Genomic DNA, 18,836 nt, shown 5'->3' with positions numbered 1-18,836 from the left:
GTGGTGCCTCTGAAATGCTGTAAATGTAGGAAGAGCCGAGCGCCCCTTGCTATACTTGGCTGCTGCTTCACCCTGCAAAGAGCCAACACAAGAGGTTGGGAATGCTGCCTTTGGTGGCAAAGATGGTGTTCCAGTCTTGGAGAGGAGGAGGTAGCAGCTGGATCTTTATAAAATTACTTTTTTGCCTATAAAAGTATAATGTAACTGCTTGGCTAATGGTTCTTTTCAATAAATATATTGGAGACGTTGACAGAAAGAAACAAAAATCACTATTCCCTTGAAACTTCTTAGGCCTGGAAAATGTTGCAGTCTAAAGTATTAAAGCCCAGGAGGTGGTACAGAAATATGTAGAGTTTAAAATGAGTAAGCAGGAGCTTTTGGCTAAGGGGAGGCAGCATTGTAGCTGATTAGGCTGGGAATATCTGGTGAGGGGAAAAGAAGATGCTGTGAAGAAAATGCTGGTGGGTTGTAAATTGTTTTGTACACATCAAGGGGATTTAATATAGCAGGACATATTTCTCATGTCGCAACCGTCTTCCATGGCTCTCCCCAGTGGTTTCCAAATTCAGCCATTTAGTCTGGCCTTGGTTTTATGCACTTTAAATAGTTTAGAAGCATTGGTGTCTGTGATTTACAAGAACTATAATTTTGTCCTGAAGGAAAACGGCAGTACGTGCTCTGAGTTAAGGAGGAGCATCTTTTAAAAGAGAAGCAGAGTCCTTAGGATCTTGGAAAGATCATGAGTAGATATTTCACCTCCCACAAGAGGGATGACATGCTAGCTGTAGCAAGTGCGACTTGGACTGGGGAGTGCCTTTTACAGACTATGTAAGCAGATGTCTTAAATTCTGGAAGGCAATGGCAGCATTGCTGAATGTGGGAAAAAGCTACTTCTCCCGGAAAGCTTTCCTTTATGGGCATTTTCTCTCCTGGCTGGTGGTCCTGAAAATAAGCTTTCTGTATGATATTGCATCCTGTGTCAGAATTAAGTTTATCCTCTAGCAATCTGTGGAATGGCACCGTACTGGAAACCACAGGAACGGCAAAATAAGCATTTCCAGCTGTCCTGGCTAAGGGAGTATCTTAATGAGAAATCTGCTGTGGCAACTGGGTTTTCATCCCAGGCTTGAGGGAGGCTCCTCGTCTCTGGGCTTGACCTGAATGGCAGCCACAAGCTTGTGTTCAAGTACACAACAACCTGTACCTTAAGAAAATAAATAAAAGAGTAAGAATTTCCTGGTTGCCCTTCTACACAAGGGACAACCTGGATAGCCATCACTAGCTGATGAATATAGTACAATAAAATTGTTTTTCTGTTGAGCAGAAACATTTTGAAGGATTTCGCTTGAATCTTGATAAATAAGACTTTAGGATGGGGGGGGGGGGATAGTTTCATAAGCTGGAACCCTCCTTTCAAAGAGAGGAATCTTGCTTGGTAGTATTGTAGCTTTAGGCTCTATTTTTATCCTAAATTTAGTTACCAACCATCTAGTGTTCCTGCACATGGATATAAAAGAGGTTTGCACAAATGCTGGCACTAATGTTTGAAGCCGCTGATGCAAGACAGAAGGCAGGGGCCTGGTTCTCACATCACTGGAAATCTCGGTGTATTGTGGCTTGTTAGAAGAGTGCAGGGTCATACAAATAACAGCAAGTTAGCCTCTGGTTTGTTTCCACATGCTTGGGGAGCAGGACTGGAACAACTCACTGCTCATTCACAGAAACGATTTAAACTATTGTTTAATGTGTCGTGTGCACTGAGCCAGTATGCACAACTAGGAGTGGGCACCACTAAATTAAGAAAGACTGCTCATAAAGTCACCTTGGATACTGCAGAAAAAATTACGGACACCAAATTTCATCTTGAAAATGCTTTAATAAGGAAGTGTTGACAACACTGTTTTTGCAAAATGTAAAGGTAACTATACAAATTCTTAATAGAAAAAGAATAAATTAAAAGCAGATTTTTAAAAAAAAATTCTGCAAACTTTTCTACAACATAACATTTTTCCCTTCCCCTTGATTACCGTTGCACAGGTTTCAGTAAAATCATTTTACATGCTCTACAGTCCATTTCAGAAGAGTTCTAATTTCCCCCTTATTTTAAACTAGAGTCCATTTTGCTCAACTTGTAATAAAACTATTGACATTAATATATATATATTTATATATATGTAAAACTTTACATCTAGTTAACTAAGCAGTAACTGGTCATCTGATAGCACCTGATTGGGGTTTGCTATGTCCAAAACTAAAACTAATACTGGGGTGGGAAAACAAAACAAAACAAACTGGACCTCCCCCTCCCCCTTCCCAACATTTCCAACACTCAACTGCATATAATATTATTTTAAAAATAAACCCTGCCAGGGTGGTGGTTTGTACATACGGACAAAATGCAATATTGGGTGAGGGACCTTTTCATGGATACAAAAGCAAAATTCAAGGGAGTTATTAGTGGGGGTAGTCAAGTGCTTGTATACAATAGCTATGGTTTACCCCTCATATCATACTCAAAACATGTTAATCTCCCGATTAACACTATATGTACAGTTTTGTATAACTGAATTGAGTTAAACAGTAAAACCTGTTTTACTTAATTTCTGTCTTTACTACCAGACTGGCTCACAAGTGCCTTGACTAAAAAAACAAAAATGAAACACACCCTGCTCTCCCCTACTCAACATGGCCTCCCTCCCACCCACCTTGAGAATGTTACTCTGCTTCTGAAAATTTGAGCCCATTCTCTATTGACTCAGGGCTGCCAGTATTGCTGCAAAATAACATGCCAGTTCTCATTAGGATGTAACAGATGGGAACTATTGGTCTATCAGGATCATATCCAAACAGCCCGATAAAAAAGGAGCCCCAGTCCATCTGGTTTCAGGTGTGACCATTGAAGCAGTGAAGCAAACTAGTCACAAATAACTTTTTAGCTAGACTGGGTGACTGTGATTTCCATTACTGTTGGTATGTTTACTAAGGTGATTTTGGCAAGCATTCCGATTCACTTTTCAGGTACAAATTACAACAAATCAAGTTGTTTAGATGGAGCCTGGAAGGTGAGTTTAATCAGTAATCTACCAGTTTTACCTGTCATGGCTTCTGCTAAAGAATTTACAGGAAGTGTAATTTAATGAAGGGGCTGCAAATTCTGTTAGCAGTCCTTTCATATGCTGAGAACTATAGTTCTCCACAGTGAGGGAATGAATGTTAAACCAGTTTAAGTCCATATACTACACATACCGTATTTTTCAGTCTATAAGACGCCCCCATGTATTTTTGGGGACTCAGATTTAAGAAAATGGCGGCGGCAGGGAATGTATCTGTGTATAAGATGCCCCCTAATATTTGACTTTATTTTTTAGGGGAAAAACCTAGTCCTATACACGGAAAAATACGGTACGTAAGTTGAGAAGGATGCGTCTAGTTGGTTGTCTTGGTTTGTGAAGCCATATGCTGGATGTTGCTAGCAGAGGGTACTACTACACACAGAGACACACAAAGAGAGGGGCAGCGTGTAGGAGAGAAGAAGCATTAACTTTGGAGAATTTCCTTGGTAAAACGTTAAGACGACGCCATTTAAGTTGCATGTTATTGTCATAGTTTATTATTTTGCTGATACTTCATTTTTAAGAGAGACTAAATCAATACATTTTCCAATCTTATTTTAAGATGAGATGTTTAAAAGCAACATTGGCTGCAAACCTGTAATTGTTAAGGTGCTTGGACTTCAGTGTTGCTTAAGCCTAACTTGGTGACGGACTGTGGTTATTGCTTCAAATGAAATGTCATTTGTTCTGTTCATCACAATGGCATATGGACACAAGGGCTTAAGATGTGGATGTTTACATAATGCCTTCTTGATGAATATGAAATAGAAATAAGACAACCTGTTCTTGTGCTACTTGCTTCAGTGATCTCACTCTTGCTTGTGATTTTAGCTTGTTCTTTCTCTGCTTTTAGACAGACCCTTACTGAGTCTTAACAGTAGGGCTGGGTGATATATCAATATATCGTCCAAAACTGGCTCAAAGTCCATATTTTGAAACTGGCTTCATAATTTTTGACCTGGCAATATATCACAAATCATGTGTGTGTCTGTGTGCACGCTATGCAAATATCACAATGCAAGAAAAACCATGAAGCCAGCCATTGCCTCTTCATAGCTCCATCCTTATTTTGTGATAGATCGGTATATTGCAATGTTTAGCTGATGATATATCAGATATTGCCCAGCCCTACTTAACGGTGCAAAGTCTTCTACCATTCCTTCTTGGAAGAGCAGTAGTTCTTTTGTTCCATTTGGGAGAATTTAGGTTTCTTGTGTTCCTGGTGTTTGTGGAATCTTTTTTTTTTCTTCAACAAGATTGGCCTTTAGGGCTTTTCTTCTTTTCTTTTTAGAGCCTCTCTTCAGTTTGTCAGCTGCATGCACACAAACATAACATTTGGGGAAGGGGGGCAAGACACTTGGCCGTTGGGTGGCACAACAGCAGCAGCACACCACAGTGAAGACCTGGTGTGCCTGCTCTCATATCTGTTCAGATCAGGGGTTGAGCAACTGGTGGCACCAGAAAAGGGCGTTCTGGTCCTCACTGTTGTCCATCCAGGGGCAAAATACTAGTGGCATTGGGACTCGGGAGGTGGTCTATGGGCTTGGGAGGGTTGTTATGATCCTTGCTTCTTCCTGGCCATTCCTTTTCCATGGTGGTCCTCCAGCAAACTAGCAGTTGACCAGGGACCTAGAAATTTGTGCATTAGTTCATTATAAAAGTACTGAGGCCTTGTGAAGTATGATGGCTTTCTAGAAGTGTATAAAAAAGCATTGCTCAAGTGTACATGTAAACTTGTAGTTTCCTCTCTTTTGGTATTGGCAGACAACCATACTTCGTGTCAAAAGGTTTTGTAAGCTCTTCATGATTCATCTTAGGAAAGCAACCTAAACTGCTCGTAAACAAATAAAAACTGCCAAGCACTCCTCTTTGAAGCATAGTTCACTTCCCTGGCCAGTCAATAAGCCCTTCCCCACACAAGTATTACTGTATTTTGCTGTCAAGCTTACATGGTGTGCTTTTCCGTGATGTGAGACATTTTCTAGGCAAATTGATTTTAAACAAAACAACGCTTTTTGGCATTTTACTTCACAACTGATCATAGAAATCATCTGAAAAATTTATTGGTTGTTTTACTTGCAACTAATCTCAGGAACGTTAAAAAGAAGCAATTCCTTGCCCTTGTTCTTCTTTTCAGAGTTTTCTCAGATGATATCTGCCCAGGTTGTGGGGTGCGTATCATCATAGAAGTGTGGTGCTTAGAGCATCAAGATGGAAGGCAAATTACAGAATAGTAGTGTTACTGTTTCTGAAAAAAATGGATAGTTTTAAATGCATCATAAAACAGCTACTGAAATCTTTGGCAGCACAGAACAGTTGCAGTACAGTATTCTGGCTCACTCTGAAATGGTAGGATCATTCTCCATTCCCTACAGTCTTTTTCTGCAATGAAAAGGGTATTTCATGATAGCTGTCACATTAGAGTTAACTAGTACTTTGACTTTAGAGTTCAAATCATATATGTTAGAACAGTTGTACATATCAAAGAAAGAGGCTTATGCAACCTTGAATGGTTTGAATTGACTGCCTGTGGTGTTCTTAACATCCACGTTATTTGTAAATTTGCCCTCTGCTCTGGGGTGATCTCTGTGAGGCACATGGCAGTTTGAAATAACCAGGAGTGAAGGAATTAGTTTTCCGCTACTGGTTGGGGATGGATCTGTTTTTCTAATATCATCTTCAGTTGCCTTATGCAAAAAGTGCTTTGACTTGAAGCTGGTATCAGGCGCCAGTGTAAGGCAAATGAGAGGCAGTGAGGTGATTTTTCAGAATGGCATTGATGCGTTTGAACAGCTGAGGTCAAGGGGATTCACACAAGAGTTCCAGGCTTGGCTTTCTCCTGTCCGTACCACTGGACATCAGCTAGTTCTGGATAGAGGGGAGAATCCAAGTAACAGCTATCACTGCAGCTCCTGTAGAGAGAAGGGACAGAAACTCAAATTAGCACATTGGGAAGAGGCAGTAGAACTACAACCTCAGAGACTAGAGCAATGGAGGTTGAAGAAGTAGAGAAAACACACTCTTGCTAACTTTCATGTGCATTGCTGCTGTAAGATGAGTGGGGAAACCTAAGGGCTGGGGGCAAATGAGGCCATCAGAACTCCTCCCCAGCTTATTTGCCCAGCTGGAATGCCTCTTGATTATGCCTCTTGATTGTCTGGATGGAGGAGGGAGAGAGAGAGAGAGGTGTATGCATGTGTAGAAACTAGGTTGCTTGGACAGAGGACACAGAACCATACAATTATAGAATCGTAGAGTTGGAAGGGACCACAAGGGTCATCTATTCCAAACTCGTGCAATGCAGGAATGTCTCCGCTAAAGCATCCATGACAGATGTCACCCACCCTCTGCGTAAGAACCTCCAAGGAAGGAGAGCTCTTACTGTCAGGACGTTCTTCCTGATGGTTAGTTTGAATCTCCTTTCTTGCAACTTGAAGCCATACTTTCAGGTCCTAGCCCCTGCAGGAGGAGAGAGCAAGCTTCCTCCATGTGACAGCCCTTGAGATATTTGAAGATGGCAATCATCTTCAGTCTCCTCTTTTCTAGGCTAAACATACCCAGCTCCCTCAACCACTCATCATCAGTCTTGGTTTCCAAACCCCTGATCATCTGGGTTGCTCTCCTCTGCACATGTTCCAGCTTCTCAACATCCTTCTTAAACTGTGGTGCCCAGAGCTGGACACAGTGTTCCAGGTGTGGTCTGACCAAGAAATATAGAAACCTCTGACTTCTTCTGCACAAAAGTAAGAGTCACATGCTGCACCACTCACTTTTGCTTCTGGCCCGGCACACCACCATCACAGGACCCTTGAAAGGCCTCCTAGAAAGGAATGTGGCTCTTGGCCTGAACAAGGTTCCCCACCCAGCCTCCTGTGAAATCTTTCTCAGCGTAATCCTGAGTCTAAAGCTATTGGCGTCTAAAGCTAACCATGCACCATCACATCAATTCTGCCACACTGTTTAAATAGCAAACCCTATTTGATTTGTGTGTATTTGAAAGTTAAAGTACATCATTGGCCCAGAGCAATAGTAACTATCAGAGGAATGGGAACTTGGCCAATCATGGAGCAAACATCTTATCTATTTGAAGGGAAGGGCATGCCCAGATGAAGGAAGGAAGGAACAGGAGTGGACAGATACATGCAAGCACACAAGCATTCAGAGACGGGAGCATGCATAAAGCAGTGTCTTGTAACTGCGTTACGGTTTGGCCCCCTCTTGTGCACTATTCCCCAGCTCATGAGATTAGACTCCTCCCACTGTCCCAAGCAGAAATCTAGGCTTTAAACAACAGCCTGACCTACTGAAGCTGCTCTCACCTGCACTCCATGCTGGGAAAAGGTTTCACCTAATAAATTTCCATGTATCAGTCTGCTTGGAAGGGTACACTGTCAAAGTGAGGGGGGAAATGACACACCTAGGGTAACCTCATTACTGGTTCAGGTAGTGTTGGTCTGACGCAGTCGAAACAAATTTAAAAATTGTCCAGTAGCACCTTAGAGTCCAACTAAGTTTGTTCTGGGTATAAGCTTCCTGTGCATGCACACTTCTTCAGCTACGCACATGAAAGCTTATACCCAGAACAAACTTAGTTGGTCTCTAAGGTGCTACTGGACAATTTTTTAATTTTTCTCATTACTGGTGGCAAATCTGACACCAAACACCAGCAACTGCATGTGATTTATCCCGGGGAGATGTTACTTTAAGTTAGCAAATATAAATAAATACTTGTGACTGTACAGGGGGACTTTTTTTTTGTCACTAGTGGTTTTACACACATTTAATTAAGCATGGGTCTAACTGTTAGAATCTGTATTTTTCTGCATTTTACCTCCCTGCTTGCAATTCCCACCCCCAACAAGGTGCATAAAAATTGCATTTAGTAATCCATCACAAGAAGTATTTAGATCCGAATTCAGCAGCCTGGTGTCCTGGCACATGTAGTGCCTAAGGCTGGTGAGAGTTAAAGTCCAAAACATCTGGAGGGCAACAAGTTGGCGAAGGCTGCTTCAGATAAGACTTTGTTGGTTAACCTAATGGAAACTCAACAGAATGAAGTCCTATGGTCAATAATCAGTTAACTTGGCAGCTGTATGCTTCTAGAAAGTACTTAATGGTGCCTTTTCTAAGACAGTTTTAAAATAATAATAATAATAATAATAATAATAATAATAATAATAATGACATGAAACCTTGTTTAACACCACCTGTAGCGGGTCATATTTGGGGGTTATTAATTGAAAAATGGCACTGTTGGTTTACAAGCCTCTCCTTGCCTGTGACAAAAATTGTTTCCAGGTGGTTGGGCAGATTCTCCCCCCCCCCCAACACAGTAAATGTAAACATAAAAGACTCTCTCATTTAAAGACAGCACCTATCTGCAACTTGGAATCATGCATATCTCATGTATTGGGTCTAATGGATGCAAATAACTAGCTAGTAATGAATTCACATTCCCATAAAACTCTAGCACAGGGTGCTTTTGAAAGAAGACAAAATCCACAGGGAAACAAAAGGTGGAGGGGCAGAGGCAGGGAGGGTGGGGTGGGGGGGGTCCAATATAGAAAACATCCCCTCACTATACCTCTATTCATCAGTACTCTGTTGAGTTGGAGACTGAGACTCATCCATAGTGGGTGAGTTGTCTGTAGCGTCTCTGAGCAAAGGATAGGCAAAAGAGAAAGAGGAAAGAGGAGATGTTAAAGAAAAAGTGACACAAAACACTTGTTAAGAGCTTATTAATCCAGCCAGAAACAGGTTGGTGAATCATCTTTGAAGACAAAAAGAAGTTAGTAACACAGGGAGAATGCTAAGGAGAATTTTAAGCACTCTGATTTGTGTGCGAAGGATATGGGGAAGGGGCGTGGAAAAAGAAAACAAAATATTGCGGGGGTTTTTTTTGCTGGGCAAGGCAACACAATTCCCACAGTGACAAAAGGAGTTGGTCTCTAGAAAGCACACAGTTCTTACCATGTTTTAATGTATCCGGGTATGCAAGTTGGTGCTTGACTTGTTTTCTTTAAGTACTAACAATACCCAGCATTTATAAAGCAGATCCCATCTTTTCACAGCACTTCACACAGACTCTTGGGAATCATGACAGCCTTATTCTCCCCCTATTGCTTCCCGTGCAACAATGAAGCGGAGCCACTGATCCTGCTCAAAGCCAGCATTTGAACCACAGACCATACTTTTAAACACAGCTCATACTTTGAGGCACCCCACCAACTATGGACTATTTTTGGTAGTGGAACATTTGAGAGACAAAATTTATGCAAGAATATAATAATAATACTTGGTTTAAGAACAGCTTAGTTTATGAACAACTTGGATTAAGAACGCTGCAAACCCGGAAGCAGGTGTTTTGGTTTGTGAACTTTGCCTTGGAAGCAGAACATGTTTCTCTTCCTGTTGAGTGTGTTCCATTTGTAAATTGAGTTCCCACCGCTATGGGAAAGCACGCCTTGGTTTAAGAACAGACTTCCGGAATGGATTAAGTTCGTAAACCAAGGTACCACTGTAATATTAATCTTATATGCCGCTCCAACTGGGCTGCTCCAGCCACTCTGGGCGGCTTCCAACAAGCATTTAGTCTGCTGCATTTGTATCCTGCCCTTTGGCTAAGAATCTTTTGCAGAGTTCAGGTATCCAAGAGACTGTGGGAGGGCTCCAGCTGTAGGGGGAAGGAGTGCTGCTGCTCTGCCAAATGTCTGCCCCTCCTGTCCTTTATGGTTTGCAGAGATTCTAACGGAGCTGAATGTGGTTGGAAGGTCTTTGTGGTCAACGCATGAAAGGTTGGAGGAGGATTGGGGCTGGTGCACAAACTGCTGTAGTTTAAACTCTCACACTTAAAAATGTCTGAAAAGGCTATAGAGCGTGGCTTGCCAACATGGTGCCCTCCAGATGTTGGACTCACAACTCCCATCAGCCTCAGCCAACATAAACAATAATCAGGATTGTTGTTGGGAGTTGTAGTTCAACAAATATCTGGAGGGGGCGCAGAGTTGGCTCCCCTTGCTTCAGAGTGTCATACATGCACCTTATCCCATTTTGCCCTTATCACAACTCTGTGAGGCAGGTTGGGCTAAGAGATGGTGATCAGCTTAGCGTCGTCTTGTGATGGCCTTGGCTAAGCAGGGCTTCAAACCCTCGTCCAAGTTCGGTGTTCTGCCACATTGGATAGTATCTATTGGTTTTGTTCCGGAGAAGCAGGAGAGAGAAGTTCTGTCCAGTGGGAAATGGCCAGCTAACCTAACTCTGAAATAGCACTTTGGAACATCAGACATGTATAGAGTGCAGGGGGTCCAGGAGGGCATTTGCAATGGTGTTTCTGGAATGGCCTTCGCCAGCTGCCTCAAATATTGCCATTCATTTAAAACAAAAAGCTAAATTCCACTGTGCTTGATTGAATTTGAACTCCTTCCAAATGTGCACACACTGTGGATTTCTACAAAATGAAACTTGTGGAAACAGGTCCAGACCACGGGAATTTGACTGGGAGCTTTTTGTTGACTCACCCCTCCCCTTTTACAATTAAATGAAGACATCTGCACGGGTAATAAAGACAAGCAGGGTATATGGCCACATAGAACAAATGACCTGCACTAGAGCTCCAATCCTAGGCACGTTCACCCGGGAGTAAGTCCCACTGAACTTACTTCTGAGTAGATATGCATCTGGTTGTGCTGGATGTGTGGCTTGACTAGCATCTAGGGAAGATGGGTCAGAAACGGAAAGCACTGCCACCGAGTGCCCACCTGTGCCCATACTCACCCTGTCTGCCAGGCCAGGATGTGATGTGGGCTGCTGGGTGGTGTAGCCGCAAGCTCACTAGATGGTGTGGAGCTCCTCTGACTGTGCGGTAAGGCAGCTGGAAAGAAATGGAGATAGATAGATATAGATACACACACACACAAATATAGTTAGGGGGACTGGAATGCAAGGATGCTGTTACATCTGTGCAGTAGTAACTCATGGAACGGACATGAAACATGGCATATTATTTGGTATAAAATCATAAGTGCAAGTTAATTATTTCTTCAGCACAGCTGCCCATGCCACGGCTTACCACAACATATCCAGCCTCTCCTTTTCACTCTCCCCCCAGCCCCCACCCTCATGCAGTTTCAAAGGGAGGTCTGCGTGGAGTTATCTGTGTGTGACTACAAGGACTGACAACATCCCTTGTTTTCCTTCAACCTCAGGGAGATGAGAGACCATCTCAAATGTCAACAGGAGTTTGACATTGCTGCTGCTGCTGCTGCTGGGGGCCAGCTGTCTTGCTCCATTGCAACTCAGCCCCATGGAGCACCAGCCACTGGACCCCATTGGACACTGGAGGTTCACAGCTGGCGATGTTAGTAACAACTGCAGAACCTTGAGAGACAATAAGTTTTCCGAAGCAGTACCTTCAGGGCAAACTCTTAACATACACTTCATATTTTAGCTTCCTTAAGTTAATTAAAGAAGGAAAACATTTACATTTTATTTCTGAAAATACTTTAACACTTTATCCATTTCACCAAAAGATTAAATAACTTGGTGAAGTCCTTGGTGAGCAAGTCTTGTGAAAGTACCGTATTGGCCCAAATATAAGCCACCCCCCCCCCATTACAGGACAACCCAAGCCTCTCGTCTCCCAAGCCTCTCCCGGTGCCAGCTTGAGGAGAGTGCCGGCTGCCCCCCCCCCCCCCCCGTTCAGGGCAGTAGAGCTGGGAGGTGAGCCACACCCGCAAATAAGCCTTGGATTTTAAAGGTGCGGCTTATTTGCAGGTACGTCTTATATTCCGGCCAATATTTCAATTCCTGATTTATTTTGATTGCCAAATTGTATAAAGGTTGGAGTGAGTTGGTAAAAACATGGGAAGAACTTCTGAATAATTTGGGGAATTACCTTGCCTCCTTTCTAACTTTTAATTTGCCCTGTTGAGTAATAACAATTCTAGAAATAAAAGCTATGCAAGTGGCCTTTTACAAGTACAGCTAATGTGGATGTAAATTCTAATATAATATAAACAAACATTCTTCATGATTTTGCCTGTACTGGGAGAAAAGCCATCCTTGTTGCTGATTTTTAAAAAGTTGTGTGGTGCCAGGATTTCATTGTTTATGAGCTCATTTGAAGAATGGAAACTAATAATAATAGTAATAACAATAATAATATATTTATACCCCGCCCATCTGGCCGGGTTTCCCCAGCCACTCTGGGCAGCTTCCAACAAAATATTAAAATACAATAGTCTGTCAGACATTAAAAGCTTCCCTAAACAGGGCTGCCTTCAGATGTCTTCTAAAAGTCTGGTAGTTGTTTTTCTCTTTGACATCTGGTGGGAGGGCGCTCCACAGGGCGGGTGCCACTACCAAGAAGGCCCTCTGCCTGGTTCCCTGTAACTTGGCTTCTCGCAGCGAGGGAACTGCCAGAAGGCCCTCGGTGCTGGACCTCAGTGTCTGGTCAGAACGATGGGAGTGGAGACGCTCCTTCAGGAAGAATTTATTAGAAGAGCATTCTCATCATAATTTGGTAATGAAATCCATTTGTCTTCAATTTTAAATAATAATGCTTAGCATTTATATAGTGCTTTAGAGTGCTCCAAGGGTTTCACATGCTGTATTTTGACTAACCTATGCAACACAGCTTCATATTGTGAGGAGTGGGAGGGCTGGAGCTGAGAGAGAAAGGCTCAGCTGAGACCAGTGAATGAGTCAGTGGCAAAAGCAAGATTTTGAGCAGGCGAGTATCATAGCCATGACTACTCGTAAAGAAGCTCTACTGATTTCAGTGGGGCTTACTCCCAGGTCAATGAGGATAAGATTGCACCTTTGGTTACACCAGTTGCAGCAGTTTAAGATTTCAGTAACAACAGTCGTGTACTTTTTTCATCACCTTTTAAGAACTCATTTGGACTGTCCTTCTGTTGATTCACCCTGCTTCACATGACAAGCGAATAACAAACAGAACTTCTACCTTTATTGCTAAAACCTTTGACCTAACATGCCCCTTCCTCCCCCTACCGGCATTCACGGATAGTGAAAAGCACATATTGTATAACTGCGCCAGTGTTTACCAAATTGCTGATTGCTGGGGTCATGCTTTTTCTCCTGAATTACAACTGATGACACACTTTACACCTGCACTTGAAAAGTTTAGAGTCTCGGAGCGCAAGAATTACCCATCCTCAGGAGAGTCCCTGTGTTTCTGCCTGTGTTGCTAAAGGTTAGCTCCTGCTTAGAAAGCAACAAGCTCAATACAGTGACTCATGCAGAGACCCACGAATACCCTCCTCTGATTGTGAGTAATTTGGCTGTGTCTTTGTGTTAGGAGTCATTTGATTGCGACGGATGCAGACCTAGGGCTGATCAGAAGGCCACACCACCAGAGCAGTGAGGTGTGGGGGTGGTTTGGTTATGTTGTACATGCGGAACCCCCAGGAATGACTCTTGTATATAGGTGCAAATCATCTTCCTCACCTGACGTTGCTTTGCACATCTGAGGCATCCTTGTTACCCTGCTGTGCGCCACAAAGGTGCTTTGAGAGGAGGTGCTGTACTGGGAGCTGCTATCCGACGAAGTGGAGCTAGTGTGCGACAAGCGGCTGTGGTCCTTGTGGGAGGCTGTGGACCGGTGGTACCACAGCCTCAGCTCATCTGACACCATTGTCCTTCCCGACCCCTTCTCGTGACCCTCTCTGCCCAAAGACGGAGTCCTGATGATCTGAGAACGGGAGGGGGTCAACCTTATGGAGTCCGCTTCCTCCCCATGCCAGTTCTCTTTAAACATTCCCCCCGCCGTGTAGGAGTTAGATGTTTTAAACTGTGCCTTCACGCTGTAGTGTCCCTCCTGGTCATTCTCCAGGCTGCGCACAACCACCGGCGTGGAGCTCCCTTCGATGTAGAGAGGGTACTCCTTGATCCTGTACTGGGAGGACGGCTGGCTCTGGCTGTGCAGATAGACTCCGTGGTGGCCAGTGCCGTTCCTGGCAGCCAGGTTGGGCATGCTCCCTGAATTGGAGGAGACCAGGTTCCCTGCCGACTTGTGCCTCTGCCTCTGCCGTTCCCGGGCTTTGGAGGGGGAATCCTCAGCCAGGGTGGAATAGTTGGCATTCATCTGAGCAGGGTAGTAGTGCTCAGAGCTGGAATGGCTGGTGCAGGAGGAGCAGTCATCCATTGGGTCAGAGCCATTGCTGCTGCGAGTCCGAGGGGTGTAGAAATCGGGGCTCCCCGTCTCATTTTCTGACCCAACGAGCTTCCCTTGGGACTCTAAACTGGAGCTTCTGTGTCTAAAGTGCTGTGCTAAACTATGTAACCTAGTAGGGCTGATGTCCACAGACCTGCAAGCACAGAAAAAAGGTTGTAATTATAAACTGCTCCAGTAGTTTTGCCTACAGTTGTGGTGTGGAATGAGTACACTTGTGGTGGCAAAGGAAGGCTAACAGAAAGAGAACAATTAAAGGCTGCCTGACCCTGTGCTATAGGGACTCCAGCCTTTTAGCTGCAGAATGAAGGTGGGATCTCTGAAATCAATTATTCTTTGTAATTGTATCTAACCACAAATTTGGGGTCAGTTCACCATAGCAGAGTTTGCTTACAAAAAGACATTGTCATGGTTAACTCTGTAGTATGTTTGCATAATATCTGAAGAAAATACAGTGGAGTCTAGGCCTGACAATGTAAAGATGCCACTGGTCACCATAAGCTGGCAGAATTCAGAATACAGGAAGTATGTGAAAGCCTGCATTAAGCATCACAGCCAGCCAATAATGACACCTCTGGAAGTCCAGGCTAACAGGTGATGTTACACATGGTGATGGCAGGGAATCTTTTGCACTTCTTCCTCTTCTGAAGTAGAGGTTTCACATCCTTTACTTGGGGGGAGAAATGAGTCAAATTCCCAATGAGAAACCGTTAGTGTAAGTCTCTAAGGTGGAGAGATGTGAAAGCTCTATATTGGACAAAATGGGAAGCGCCAATAAATTTAAAACTCATCTATTTCTATGAATTATCCCATTTGGAGAGGGAAAATAACACATCCACCTAAATTTAATGAGTGGATAAGGTTCCCTTTAGGTCTGTCATTCCTCACGCCCTGGAGCATCTGATGCTGAACACCCGTCAAAATCCTACCTAATTAAGATTTTATTTATGTATTACATTTATATCTCACTCATATGCTTCCCCTTGTACATTCTATAAGAGATACTGACAGGCCCAAGGTCACCCAAGAAGCATCACAGCTGAGTGCAGATGTGATATTGCCATTTAATAAATACACAAAACCATCCATCCAGATACTGCTTCCTTGTTTTTGTAAGCAAATAATCACATTGCTTCCAACATTGTTTGGCTGGATTCCATGACCAAATGTTTTCTAGAACTTGCGAAATGGCATCATGTGAAAACAACTGTGGTAACACTTTTCAGCTATGTGGTACATTTCTTTTTGACCTTTGGCCACTGCCAGTTCCAACTGAACACATATAGAGCACCTGTACTCAGGTAAAACAGCTGTTCAACTTATGTGGGGGATACGTCCCGGGAATCGTGCCTAAAGCCAAAATCACCGAAATAGCAAAAATGACCAGAAGAATCAGAAAGACCAAAATTTAAATAAGGAATGGGGAAAATACATAATTTATCTTAAAAACCATTGTAAACAGCTAAAATCATCAGTAGGATTAGAATAACACTTGTAGTTTAATGAAAAAGGTTTCGATTATTATAAAAGATCTAGGAGGAAATAGTTAATGAAAGGACTCACAAAGGGGAGGAGGGAAGTTCAGGAGATTCTTTGGAATCTTGTTTTTATGTTGGTTGTTGGATAATTGATTGTAAAATTTTAAACTGAAAAACTAAATATATATATATATATATTTAAAAGCCAAAACCGCTTAGAATCAAAACATTGGCTTCAATGGCGGATGGGATTGCTAAAGTCATTTCCCTCTTTATTTCTTTATTGCTATGCATTTAAAGTTGAATGTGCACAAATTAAATGAACGCAAGTTGAAGACATACTGTATGCAACTTTTGGGGATGTGAAGGGATTTCAAGAACATAATTTTAATCTATTTTTCAAACTTGATTTAGCTAAAAGGCTCCTATCCCTCCCCAAAATATCAGAATCTTTGTTTTAGCTGAAACAGAACTGAGGACTGGGAGCACAATCCAGTTCAGAGCAACTCTTGAGCACCCTGATGAAATTTAAGCAGGCTTTAGGAATTCCAGGCTCCATATTTAACATTTGGTAGGGGGTGGGAGAAGAGAAGCTGAGGACCTATTGGGCTGGAAGAACTTACCTAGTGGAATGCACATAATGTGGACTGCGTACCCGTAGATCTGGTGTTGTCGGCATGCTGGACTGGGAGTTCCAATGGGGCAGATTCCGAATGGGGCTGTTTTGTAGGGAGTTGCTCCCTCCACCCTCTGCACAACTCCCAGTGCTGGGAAGCCGCTTGTGACTGCTGCACACAAAAGGAAACACAGTGATCAGGGCAGCCTTCTTTATGCAGCTTTTATACTTTATTACATGGGCATATGAGAAAACCATAAGCGTTTTTGGGTACGACGACAATTCTCATTTCTTAAGTCTGGCAGACTTGACAGGTCCTATTTCAGCAGCCCAGTGCGACTCTTCCTACAGCTGGGGAGCAAGAAAGAGTGGGTTGCCTGACGTCAATTCACTCAAGGGAATTCTGGGCTCACTGTTCATGCTGCTAGACATTACTACACCAACTCTCTGCTAAATTACTCTGCATTGCTCCTTTTTCTAACAACAATAAGCTAAGGCACAAATAATGTGCCAAATAAAGCACAGGAAGTGCTGGAAGACACAGAGAGGACCCCATTGCCCAACTTCTTATTGCAACAGATGCCCCTTGGACCGACTTCTCCCACCTGGTGCCCTATAGATGTTGTGGGGCTCCAGCTCCCATAGGCTCCAGCCAGCCTGGCCAATCAGCAGGGAGGACAGGTGTTGTAATCCCACAACATCTGGAGGCTACCAGGCTATTGCTGTTGTTGCTGCATTGTGTTGCCTAAGCAGCTGTAAATATGTATTCAGTGAGTGATATTTTTGTTTTGCTATTTGGGAGTGGTGGCTATTATTATTATTATTAATTTACCTGTCCTTCACCTTAAGCTCCCATGGTGGCTTATAACAATTAAAGCACAGCATTAAAAACAGTTTAAAACAACTTGCAATCACAGAAATAAGGTGGGTCCTAAAAATGCAGACCTCAAGTGTCAAAAGCCAGGGTAAAGTTGCAAAATGAAGATGCCAGACTTACCTCTGCAGTAAGAGGGCCCCATAGCTTAGGGCAGAGCTTTCCAAACTTTTCATGTTGCTGACACACTTTGGAAACATGCATCATCTCACAGCACAGCAATTCAGTTTTACTAGCAAACCGGAGGTTAAACCAACCCTTTTCCAGGCCTGGGAGGAGCATTTGGCACACAGTTTGGAAAGCTCTAGCTTAGGGGCTGCCCTAGGGAAGGGCCTCTCTTGGGCCACCACAACCAAGATGGCCCCTCCACCAATGTCAATACCCAAGAGGGCCTGTAGGCAAGTCTTTCGGATATCTGGGGCCTGGGGTTGTTTATGGCTTTAAACATTAGCATGAGCACCTTGAATTAAGCACCTTCCATCATGGAGATGCAGAGGCATTAGCCAAATCAACTATGTTTTGCATCAAGGTGCTGTTTCCTCAGATGTCTTCATCAGAGCTACTTCCACAGCTGAAGAAGCAAGCTGCAGTTTATTAATGACTACAGCTGTACCTTCGTTTTCGAACAGCTTGGTTCTCGAATGTTTTGGTTCCCAAACAATGCAAACCCGGAAGTGACTGTTCCGGTTTGCAAACTATTTTTGGAAGCTGAACATCCAGCAGGGATTCAGTGGCTTCAGCAGCTTCCGATTGAATACCTGATGGCAGCTTCCGATTGAAGCCATGCTTTGGTTTCTGAACAGTTTGGAAGCCGAATGGACTTCTGGAACGGATTCCGTTCGACTTCCAGGGTACGACTGTACTACTTTGCAGTGACTAACCTCTTTGGCTTTTGGGACTGCTGAAGAAACTTCTGGGAATGTGGGGTCCCTTCCAACTCTATAAGTCTTAGTATCCCACTGCACATCCATGAAATTTGCTTACAAAGCCTTGGTCGTCCGTCCCCCCCCCCCTTTATAAATGGTTGCTGCATGATAAGGAAATGTCTTTCTCCATTATGACTAACCTGGAATGGCTGTGTGAAGAGCGCTTCTTGACCTTCTCATAGGGTTCATCCAAGGATGACTCGCTCCACATCTTGGGCTTGAGGGGGGACTTGTCATAGTCCTTCTTCTGATAGTGCACCTGCCTGAGTCCCTCCAGGGACTGCGGAGGAGCTGGTCTATTATGCAACGGGGGACGGGGAGGGAGTCCTTTGTGAGGGGACTGTAAAGGGGATATCGTGCTGGTAACCTGAGTGTCTTCTGAAATGGGGAAAAAAGAGGAAAACTAAAGGACAGGAACACTATTTTGTTTAAATACTTTTTGCATGGCTTTTTAGAAAATGAGAGGTCCGTGCCTCAAGGAGCTTACAATTAAAAAGATTGATACAGGTGTAAAGAGGTAGAATATATGTTCATTTTAAGGCCTTTTTTTAGGTATATGTGTATAAATCCTACGCATAACTAAAATACAGATGCCATACTACTTTACTGTGCTCAAAGCAGCTTATATAAAAAATACA

At 43.3% G+C, this 18,836-nt stretch overlaps 1 protein-coding gene across 10 annotated transcripts in view; it reads right to left on the bottom strand.

Moving 5' to 3' along the window:
- Positions 1-1,856: 1,856 nt before the first annotated feature.
- FRMD4A (FERM domain containing 4A) overlaps positions 1,857-18,836 on the bottom strand; it is a 411,715-nt gene continuing 394,735 nt past the window's right edge. For 9 of the 10 annotated variants that reach the window (XM_081023499.1, XM_081023500.1, XM_081023502.1 and 6 more), the window contains 5 exons: positions 18,339-18,576; positions 16,406-16,570; positions 13,581-14,440; positions 10,887-10,983; positions 1,857-6,025 (listed from right to left, as the gene is read on the bottom strand). In XM_081023499.1, coding sequence (XP_080879625.1) covers positions 5,923-6,025; positions 10,887-10,983; positions 13,581-14,440; positions 16,406-16,570; positions 18,339-18,576 — 1,463 coding nt within the window. In that variant the 3' untranslated portion in view covers positions 1,857-5,922. Of the gene's footprint in view, positions 6,026-8,697; positions 8,770-10,886; positions 10,984-13,580; positions 14,441-16,405; positions 16,571-18,338; positions 18,577-18,836 lie in introns of all 10 variants that reach the window. The other variant, XM_081023496.1, reaches the window with a different exon arrangement.

The sequence above is a fragment of the Podarcis pityusensis genome (assembly GCF_964106645.2).
Source record: "Podarcis pityusensis genome assembly, chromosome: 10".
NCBI lineage: Eukaryota > Metazoa > Chordata > Lepidosauria > Squamata > Lacertidae > Podarcis > Podarcis pityusensis.
The sequence above is the reverse complement of the archived record's forward strand: the minus strand, read 5'-3'. Positions and strand labels throughout refer to the sequence as shown.